General features: G+C 46.3%; 2 protein-coding genes across 5 annotated transcripts in view; both read right to left on the bottom strand.

Annotated features, from left to right (window-relative positions):
• mical3b (microtubule associated monooxygenase, calponin and LIM domain containing 3b) overlaps nucleotides 1-5,468 on the bottom strand; it is an 18,895-nt gene extending 13,427 nt beyond the window's left edge. Inside the window, exons 1-9 of the mRNA XM_027284303.1 lie at nucleotides 5,408-5,468; nucleotides 4,208-4,574; nucleotides 3,921-4,128; nucleotides 3,729-3,845; nucleotides 2,611-2,712; nucleotides 2,242-2,397; nucleotides 2,021-2,121; nucleotides 1,658-1,915; nucleotides 1,324-1,439 (exon numbers count right to left, since the gene is read on the bottom strand). Of these exons, the coding sequence (XP_027140104.1) occupies nucleotides 1,324-1,439; nucleotides 1,658-1,915; nucleotides 2,021-2,121; nucleotides 2,242-2,397; nucleotides 2,611-2,712; nucleotides 3,729-3,845; nucleotides 3,921-4,128; nucleotides 4,208-4,471 (1,322 nt within the window). The 5' untranslated portion in view covers nucleotides 4,472-4,574; nucleotides 5,408-5,468. The remainder of the gene's footprint in view (nucleotides 1-1,323; nucleotides 1,440-1,657; nucleotides 1,916-2,020; nucleotides 2,122-2,241; nucleotides 2,398-2,610; nucleotides 2,713-3,728; nucleotides 3,846-3,920; nucleotides 4,129-4,207; nucleotides 4,575-5,407) is intronic.
• A 423-nt stretch (nucleotides 5,469-5,891) lies between these two features.
• Nucleotides 5,892-9,807, bottom strand: part of svopl (SVOP-like) — a 7,343-nt gene continuing 3,427 nt past the window's right edge. For 3 of the 4 annotated variants that reach the window (XM_019271195.2, XM_027283839.1, XM_019271196.2), the window contains 11 exons: nucleotides 9,558-9,682; nucleotides 9,054-9,117; nucleotides 8,793-8,918; nucleotides 8,569-8,697; nucleotides 8,348-8,421; nucleotides 7,480-7,676; nucleotides 6,920-7,031; nucleotides 6,724-6,805; nucleotides 6,555-6,644; nucleotides 6,361-6,474; nucleotides 5,892-6,191 (listed from right to left, as the gene is read on the bottom strand). In XM_019271195.2, coding sequence (XP_019126740.1) covers nucleotides 6,180-6,191; nucleotides 6,361-6,474; nucleotides 6,555-6,644; nucleotides 6,724-6,805; nucleotides 6,920-7,031; nucleotides 7,480-7,676; nucleotides 8,348-8,421; nucleotides 8,569-8,697; nucleotides 8,793-8,918; nucleotides 9,054-9,117; nucleotides 9,558-9,682 — 1,125 coding nt within the window. In that variant the 3' untranslated portion in view covers nucleotides 5,892-6,179. Of the gene's footprint in view, nucleotides 6,192-6,360; nucleotides 6,475-6,554; nucleotides 6,645-6,723; nucleotides 6,806-6,919; nucleotides 7,032-7,479; nucleotides 7,677-8,347; nucleotides 8,422-8,568; nucleotides 8,698-8,792; nucleotides 8,919-9,053; nucleotides 9,118-9,557; nucleotides 9,683-9,807 lie in introns of those variants that run through there. The other variant, XM_027283840.1, reaches the window with a different exon arrangement.

Genomic DNA, 9,807 nt, shown 5'->3' with positions numbered 1-9,807 from the left:
ATGTCACCGGGTCCCGTTTATCCTGTGTTGATGTCACACCGGTCCTGTCTTATCCTGTGTAATGTTCACGGTCCCCGTCTGTATCCTGTTGTGATGTCACGTTCTGCATCTCGATGTACGCTCCCCCTTTCTTATCCTGTGTGATCTCAGGTCTCCCTGTCTTATCCTGTGTGGATCTCACGGTCCCGTGTCTTATGCCTGTGATGATCTCACCGGTCCCTGTCTTATCCTGTGTGATGTCACCGGTCCCTTGTCTTATCCTGTGTAATTTACCGGTCCCCTGTCTTATCCTGTGTAATGTCTACCGGTCCCCTGTTCTTATTCCTGTGTGATTCACCGGTCCCTGTCTTTATCCTGTGTGATGTCACCGGTCCCCTGTTCTTATCCTGTGTGATGTCACCGGTCCCCTGTCTTATCCTGTGTTATGGTCACCGGTCCCCTGTCTTATCCTGTGTGATCTCACCGGTCCCCTGTCTTATCTGTGTCATGTTACCGGTCTCTGTCTATCCTGTGTGATGTCACGTCCCCTGTTATCCTGTGTATGTCACCGGTCTCCTGTCTTATCCTGTGTGATGTCACCCGGTCTCCTGTCTCTATCCTGTGTGATTTCACCGGTCTCCTGTTCTTATCCTGTGTGATGTCACCGGTCCCCTGTCTTATCCTGTGTGATTCACGGCTCCCCTGTCTTACCTGTGTGATGTCACGGTCCTGTCTTATCCTGTGTGGATGTCACCGGTCCCTGTTATCCGTGATTACGTCCCTTCTATCCTGTGTGATGTCACCGGTCCCCTGTCTTATCCTGTGTATGTCCACCGGTCTCTGCTTATCCTGGTGATGTCACCGGTCTCCTGTCTTATCCTGTGTGATGCTCCCCGTCTCCCTGTCTTTCCTGTGTGATGTCCACGGTTCCTGTCTTATCTGGTGTGATGTTCCCCGGTCCCTGTCTTATCCTGGTGATGTCACCGGTCCCCCCCTGTCTAAGAGAGAGAGAGAGAGAGAGACAGGAAGAGAGAGAGAGAGACAGGAAGAGAGAGAGAGAGACAGGAAGAGAGAGAGAGACAGGAAGAGAGAGAGAGAGACGGGAAGAGAGAGAGAGAGACGGGAAGAGAGAGATGTCCACAACTTTGTGACTTTGTAAAAAACGGATCCATCTGACCAGACAACCTTCTTCCATCGCTCTGTGGTTCAGTTCTGATGATCATTGTTGGGTCTTTGAGGAGTGGACGGGTCAGCATGGACACCCTGACTGATCTGCAGCTACACAGCCTCAAACACAACAGACTGTGTTGGTCAGTATGTTATCATCACCTATAACAAACTGACCTTTCTGCCAGGACCTCCAGAGGAGCTCCTCCAAGAGACCAATGTCGGATCATCCAGGATGAATCGAGAGCTGCCAGAAACCCTCGACCGATCCCTGTTCCCATTGGCCAGAAGGGCTGCAGACAGACAGAAAGACAGACTGAAAGATAGACAGACATAGACACAGACAGGAAGAGAGACAGACAGAGAGACATCATCATCTCTCTGTCTGATTTTAAGGTTGATAAATTAAGAAATGCGGTCAGGTTAGCATCACCCTCAAGTGTATGTAATGAGTCCCATTAACCTACAGGATGAGACAGACACCTGTCTAACCTCCAACATACTGTCTCACCTCCAGCAGACTGTCTCCCACCAGTGTGACCAGCAGCTGGTGTCCATGGCGTTGGCGGACCATGGCGGCATTCTCGGACGCGTACATGCAGGTGAAGTCAAACATGGCAACATCCGGCTGACCGTAGTGATTCATGGCGAAGTCCAGAGATGGCAGCTGGTGATTGGTGGAGAAGGCAGCAGCCTCGCAGGCGTACGTCTGCAATGCATTCTGGTCCACATTCCCCCGAGAGAGGAGCAGCTCAGTGTCTGCGAAGTCCTAATGCAGAGGAAAAAACACTGTGTATACCTGTGTCAGGTGTGAGGTTTCACCTATTTGATCAGGTGTGAAACTTCGCCTGTTTAATCAGGTGTGAAGATTTACCTGTTTAATGACTCCTTTCTCCAGGAGACTCTGTTTCTTTGCCGTCATCACAAAGTAGTGAGTATCATCTTTGTAGTAAACAATGTTCTCCAGATCAATCCCTGACAGACGGAGAACAAAATGAGGCTTCAAGGTCAAAGGTTCCACTTTATGAACAACAACAGCGTCACAATTAAATGTACCAGTTTCCTGTAATAGAATAACGTCACAAATGTTCGTACCCGTTTCCTGTCGTAGTTCCTGGAAGAACCTCTGGTTGAAGATAAAAGCCACTCCACTGATCTCCTCCACTTTGGCCTCAGCTGTGCTGTTTCTGTTTTTAAAGTTTGCTGTAATGGCGATCGCCAACTTCCCTCTGAACTCTTTCCGCCTGAAACCTGCTCAGTTAAAGACAGAACGAGGGTTCAATATTGACAATCATTTCTAATTTCATCATATAATGAGTAAAGTGTTACAATATTACAAAAGTATTGTTAGTATTGTTCAAAATACTATTGATACTATTATTGTTGTTGCTATTACAAGACAATGTGTCTTAAAGTATTCGTACAAATCCCTGCCACAGGGTGGTGATCCCGTGGTTGGCATACCTGACAAAGTGTTCCTGCGTCCGTCTGCTCCGATGATGACATCAAACTGCAGCTGACTGACAGGATGAGACTTTGGGCTCACCTCCATTCTCCATCCCACCTCTGCACAGGTACACAGGTGGACAGATCACCAGTAAGTTGTACTCGTTATATCAACTGACACATGACTTTTCCACTGACACATTTTTGAACTTTTTTCTCTTCAACAACACACAGCGAGCATTCCTGCCACCACTTCCATTGTCTTCAATGTAAAGACAGAGGCAACAAGAAGAGGAAGGGCAGCTCTGTGAGCCTGGATGCAACTTACTTAAACTACTTTTACTGCTGAGGTGGGAGAAGTCATGGCATCCTGAAACCTGCATGGAGGAGGAGGACGCCACGGCTCCAGAGACCTGCCCAGACGGAGCAGGATGGAGGAGGGTAAGGAAGGAGGAGTCGATGGCTGGGTGTCTGCCTTCTGCCATCGCTCCCCCTGAGTGGGAGACAGATGCTCCCCACCAACTGAAACTTGAGCCGATAATACACTTTCCTCAGGTTCACCTACGGAAACCTTGTTACAACTTTCACTATGTCAGATCTATGTCACTAGGTCAAAAAGACTATAATTGCTCTCCAGCAGAGGTCTCCTGCCAGTTGGATGTACCTGAAACACCTCTAAAGGAAGTAGCCCAGGAGGATCCTGATCAGATCCTGAACCACCTCAGCTAGCTGCTTTCAACATGAAGGATCAGTGGCTCTACTCCGAGCTCCCTGTGGATGTGCAAGCTCCTAACCCTATCTCTAAGGCTCAGCTGGGACACCTGACTAAGGAAACAGCTGCTTGTATCTACTATCTCATTCTTTCGGTCACTACCCAAAGCTGAGGGTTGCAACGTAGATGGAAGATCGAGAGCTTTGTCTTCAGACTCAGCTCGCTCTGAACTACAATGGGCCAATCCAACGATCACATTACTGCTGACACTGCACCAATCCACCGGTTTATCTCACACTTCATTTTACCAAGATGCATAATGTCCTTCGCTTGGGGTAGCAATTCACTCCACATTTTAATGTCCTTGTGGACATTTTATAGATTTAATAACAGTAACTAACAGACAGCAGTCTGTGGTTCTCACTGTGTCTGTGCTGATCTTTCGGTGGCTCCACAAGGTTTTTAAACTCCACGTTGACGTGGACTTCAACCCCCAGCAGTAAGGCAACCTTTAGCAGGACCAGCTGCAGCTGACGGATACCTGCAGACATATAACAGGTGGTGCTTATTATTGGATCAGCTGTTTGGAGAGAAGTATACCTGATCGCAGACTCACTGATGTGGTCGATGGAGCCAGCGCAGAACTTTCCGTAAAACTTTTTCGCGCCGAGCCCTCGCAGGTCGTGGATGGTGAAGGGCCACAGGTGGAGGACGTTGTTCCTGGAGAAGGAGTCTCTCTTCTCCAGCAGCACCACTCGAGCTCCCATGAAGCTCAACTCCACCGCTGTCCTTAGACCGCATGGCCCCGCCCCGATGATCACACACTGACCAATCAGAGAGAGAGAAGATAGTAATCAAAGGGCAGACATGTATGAAATTACATGTATGAAGAAAAGAACATACTGTGGTGTTGCTGCACACTCGGGCCCTCTGGTACTCCTCCTGAGCAGCTCTGCGGTCCAGTTTGGCCCACAGAGCGTTGGCCTTCCAGTAGTTGAGGCGGTGTTTGATTAGTTGGTACAGCGGCCTCTCAGCGGCGGTCCTGTCCAGCTGCAGATGTTCACACAGCTGGCTGAAGGACCACAGCGCCGCCCTGCAAGTCAGTGACGACACAAACTCATCGAACAGCTGCTGAGCGCGGCATTCTGGGTACAACTCGTCTCCCATGGCGATCCCAAAGGCTGCAGGGCACCATGGGAAGGGTGTCACCTGCTGATGATGTCACTGACAGACTCCAGTTCACCTTCCGACGTCTGAGACACGATTCACCCTGAAACCGAAACACTGGACAACTCAAGGCCTGGACTCAAGGCCTGGAATACATACACAGATGAAACATTTCTTAAATGTTAAATTAACCTCTTTGTTACACCAACAAATAAAAAATAAATACAATTCTTCTTACATCACTTCCGGTCAGGAGGGAAAAACCTGAATGAGTCGTGACGTTTCATCAGAACCAGCTGAACAAAAATAATCAGAACTGAAGATCCAAAATAAAATAGAGACTGAGACCGAGACTGAGACTGTCCAAAGTACTGGAAAAGACCCTGATCTGACCCTGATCTGACCCTGATCTGGACCTGATCTGACCCTGATCTGGACCTGATCTGACCCTGATCTCGTTTGTCTGTTTTGCGTCTTAACGCAGAGCTGCAGCTTTAAACATGTCACAGTGATGTCACTGTGACAGGGCACGTGACCAAATGAGTGTGTGTGAATAGAAACAAAGACGCTCATAGAGAACAGATCCATCAGTACCAAGCGCCAACACACACACACACACACACACACACACACACACACACACACGCACACACACACACACACACTCTTGTTTCTAATGAACAAAATGAGCTTATAACATATAAAGAACAGAAACATCAGACAAACATGAAATAAATATGAAACAAACATTAAACAGTTTACATCATGCTTTAAATTAATTTAAATAAATTGGATGAATTTAAAAAGTGAGGAGGTTCAGGACAAACGTCAGTCAGGTAGAAACAAACACACACACCTGTAACCTTCACATTTATGACACACACAGACACACACACACACAGCCTGAGTATGTTTGATGAATCGGTGTGAACTCACGTCTCAGAACTGCTCTTCATCTTCATCTGCCGCAGTCGACGTCTAAATCCACTGTAATCACACACACACACACACACACACACACACACACACACACAGTCTGAGGTCAGGGGGCGGGGTCTGATGTGCTCTGACCCCGCCCCCAGAGGACAGACAGTAATCTGTCTGAGGTAACGAGATTAATGAGCAGAGATCACCGTCAGGCGTCACATCTTCACGTCCTCCAGAGGGAGGCTGATCAACCATCAATCAATCAGTCAGATTTCTGATACCTTTATTGATCCTTTATGATTGAGACTTTTAATCAGATCAATATTTTATTGCAGTATTTATGATTTAAAATCATATTTCTGTTTCTTTGAATCTTTTCTGTGAAATAATTATATATATTTTTTAATGATGACACAAAATCTGCAAACGTTTGAAAACTTTCATTTTTATTTCAAAAATATTTACTTAGTTACAGTTCAAGTTACTTTAAGTCTACAGTTACTGCACAGTTTAATCAGCAGCATGAACTCCATCTAGTGTCCAATGGCAGTCACTGTGGTCAGAAGTGAACAGCTGAACAACTAACATCATAGATAAAATGTTTTAAACTAATAAAGCCTGTTTAAGTTAATTCATTTATTTAATTAAAGTTTGTAACTGTAAAAAAGTTTGAATAATGTGCCAAGTGACTCTAATTAACAATAAAAAACAAACAAAAGACACAGAAACAGCTGATAATTCACATATTTATACAGGTAACAGCTTGTTTTCATCGAAGTCATCAAGAGTTTTGCTGGGGAAAAAAATAAAAATAAAACAAACATGAATATAAATATATTAATTAAATTAATGAATAATCATGAGGAAAACATGAATATAAATATATTAATTAAATTAATGAATAATCATGAGGCAAACATGAATATAAATATATGTATTTATATTAAATGTGTGTTTCTCACCAGCAGCGCTCGTCCTTTCGTCTCTATAGGCAGGAGAAAGTTTCCCACAGCACAGATCACACAGGCCACCGCGAACGGACTGAGCGCCTCAATCACGGACTTAGACATCAGTACCTGAAGTACACACAGAGTGATGTCAAACACCTGAAAACTCACCTGAAACTCACCTGATTGACGCCTGAGCAGGAACTCACCTGAGCGATGAACGGAGCGATCATTCCTCCGATCCGACTGAACGACGTACAGAAACCCATCCCCAGAGACCGGGCCGCCGTCGGATACACCTGACAGACAGAACACATGTCTTACCTGATACCTGGATCAATGGAAACCTCCACCAACACCTGAAGAGCGTGCACGTACCTCAGCAGTGTAAATATAAACTACATTAAAATTCATGGAGACCAGAGAGCGGAGCAGGAACAGCAACACCGTGAACCCTAACCTACAGACAAAAACAGAACCACACTGAGAGACCTCATAAACCTGGACCGGGTCAGAACTCAGGTCCTCATAAACATGGACCGGGTCAGAACCTGGTGCTGTCTGAGGTTCTTACATGGTGGTACAAATGTTGAGTATCATGAACAAGATGGCGGACAGCAGCTGCAGCACCGTCAGACTCATCTTCCGTCCAAACACGTTTAGCAGACAGATGTTTATCGGGATCACTGGGAGGAGGACAGAGGAGGACAGAGGAGGACAGAGGAGGACAGAGAGAGACAGAGGAGGACAGAGGAGGACAGAGAGAGACAGAGAGAGACAGAGGAGGACAGAGAGAGACAGAGAGAGACAGAGGAGGACAGAGAGAGACAGAGAGAGACAGAGAGAGACAGAGGAGGACAGAGAGAGACAGAGGAGGACAGAGGAGGAAAGAGAGAGACAGAGGAGGACAGAGGAGGACAGAGAGAGACAGAGGAGGACAAAGAGAGACAGAGGAGGACAAAGAGAGACAGAGGAGGGCAGAGGAGGACAGAGGAGGACAGAGAGAGACAGAGGAGGACAGAGGAGGACAGAGAGAGACAGAGGAGGACAGAGGAGGACAGTCAATAGATGATATTTGTCCGTGTGGAGTTTGGTTGGTGGTACTTGTCATCAGCAGCTCAGTCTTGGACTTACGTGCGACCTCTCCGAGGCAGCTGATGAGCAGCGTCTGGTAGTCGCTCAGTGCGAAGGGGATGCAGTAACACAGTCCGTCCTCATGCTGGTGTTTGACTCGATGCTCTCGGTCTGCGTCTGTCACGCACAACAAGTTCTTCTCTAACAGCTCCGAGCTGCTCAGCACTGATCCGTAATAAATGAAGGAAGCCACAAACCTGATGGAGTGAAACCACAGTCAGAACCTGATCCGGACTGACCCAGACCTCTGATCGCAGGCAGCTTGGAACTCTGACAAACATTTGTCTGTTGAACTCTGTACTTTTATTTTCGGCCTACATGAACACGGTGTAACCACTGACAGTATAAAAGAATCAGCCAGCCTCAAGTGGAGGTTTGAGAAACTGCAGTTTTTGGTCCTCTCTGTGTTGGCTTCACTTCACAGTGGAGGTTAATGATTGAGGTTCAGTTCTGGGTCAGATTCTTCCTGCATTGATAAACTTTTCCTTGTTTCCATTACTCCTCTATGCAGACGATACACTGTTATTTAATCCAGCATACAGGACTGTTGATTTGGATGCATTAATTTAATCAGAGATAATTTGATTTATATAGATAAAAAACGTGACTTCATATAGATCTAATCTGAACTTTCAAACTAAAAACAAAATATGTCCAGTTGAGTTTTTGAAGGAAGTATCTCTGAAGTGAAACGACTGACCTGGAAACAGTTTCCAGGCTCCTTTCATCACATCTCGTTTATTGTAACCTCTATAGGAGGATCAGGGCACCATGTGGGCCAACCCAGATGTACCCAGTTCAAGTCGGGACAGGGAGCGCCTCTCATATCACCTGTGTAATATTAAGTAAGTAGGAAGTGAAGCGTTACCATGAATACCAGAGCAGCAAAGACGTCCTCCTGAATGATGGACTGAGCAGAATCCTCCAGCTGCCTCTCTCATTCTAAAAGTACAGAAGAAACCAGCTCAGAGATGATAAAGACTTGTTTGGTTTAAACCTGTTTCAGTGAATAAATGTGTGCATCCTAAAACTTCATACGACCGTTCATGTTAAGGGTTCATGTTAAACTAACCCTAACCCCAGACGTACCACAGCTGGCTCCACCAGACGACCTGGAGGAAGAGACGCTCGGTTCATTTTAGCGATTTTCTCCAGAGTAGCAACAGCAGCCTGAATATTTCCTGCTGATACGTTATAACGAGCCGACTCAGGAATAAACTGAAGAGAGAGACAGGTGAGAACAGACAGACAGGTGAGGACAGACAGACCCACAGACAGACAGTAAGGACAGACAAGTGAGTAAGACATCTCACCTTGAAGAGGAAGATGAGGATTATACTGGGCGTGACAGAGATCCGGATCATCCACCTCCAGCCCAGAGTAGGAACCACCAACATGCCCAGTAAGATGATCAGCATGGAGCCAATCATCCAGAAGATCTGACGCACAGAGACAGAGAGCATGCTGGGAGATGAACTGATGACATCACACATCTGATCATTCTTTATAACTGATGTGAAATATTAAATTAATTAAATGTAATTAAAGAGACAAAGCTGTCTGAAGGGACTCACAGAGGCCAGAGGCAGCAGGAAGGCTCGATGCTTTTCAGGGATGAACTCTGTCTTCAACACGAACCTGAAACAACAAGCTGCCGTTATTCAGAATGTGTGTGTGTGCGTGTGTGCGCATGTGTGTATGTGTGTATGTGTGTGTGTGTATGTGTGTGTGTGTGTGAGTGAGTGTGTGCATGAGTGTATGTGCGTGTGTATGTGCGTGTGAGTGAGTGTGTGCATGTGTGTATGTGCGTGTGTGCATGTGTGTATGTGTGCGTGTGTATGTGTGTGTGTGTGTGTGTGTGTGAGTGAGTGTGTGCATGTGTGTGTGCGCATGTGTGTATGTGCGTGTGTGCGCACATGTGTATGTGCGTGTGTGCATGTGTGTATGTGTGTGTGTATGTGTGTGTGTGAGTGTGTGCATGTGTGTATGTGCGTGTGTGCATGAGTGCGTGCGTGTGTGTGTATGTGTGTGTGTGCATGAGTGCGTGTGTGTGTGTGTGCGTGCGGGTGTGCACTGACCCCTGTGACACGCCTGCGACGCCGCAGCCCACCATGCTGCGCAGGAAGATGAACCAACCGTACGATGGAGCGAACGAGGTGAGCAGAGAGAAGTACGCACTCCACACAAAACCTCCAAACACCACCTGTACACACAGTACACAAAACTCTGTTATTCATGTATTTATATATATATATATATATATTAATTATATATATTATATACTATATATAAATATATATAGTTGTGTAGGTATATTACAACAGTTAG

The sequence above is a fragment of the Larimichthys crocea genome, chromosome XI, assembly GCF_000972845.2.
Source record: "Larimichthys crocea isolate SSNF chromosome XI, L_crocea_2.0, whole genome shotgun sequence".
NCBI lineage: Eukaryota > Metazoa > Chordata > Actinopteri > Sciaenidae > Larimichthys > Larimichthys crocea.
This window is presented reverse-complemented; position numbering and strand designations above follow the sequence as displayed.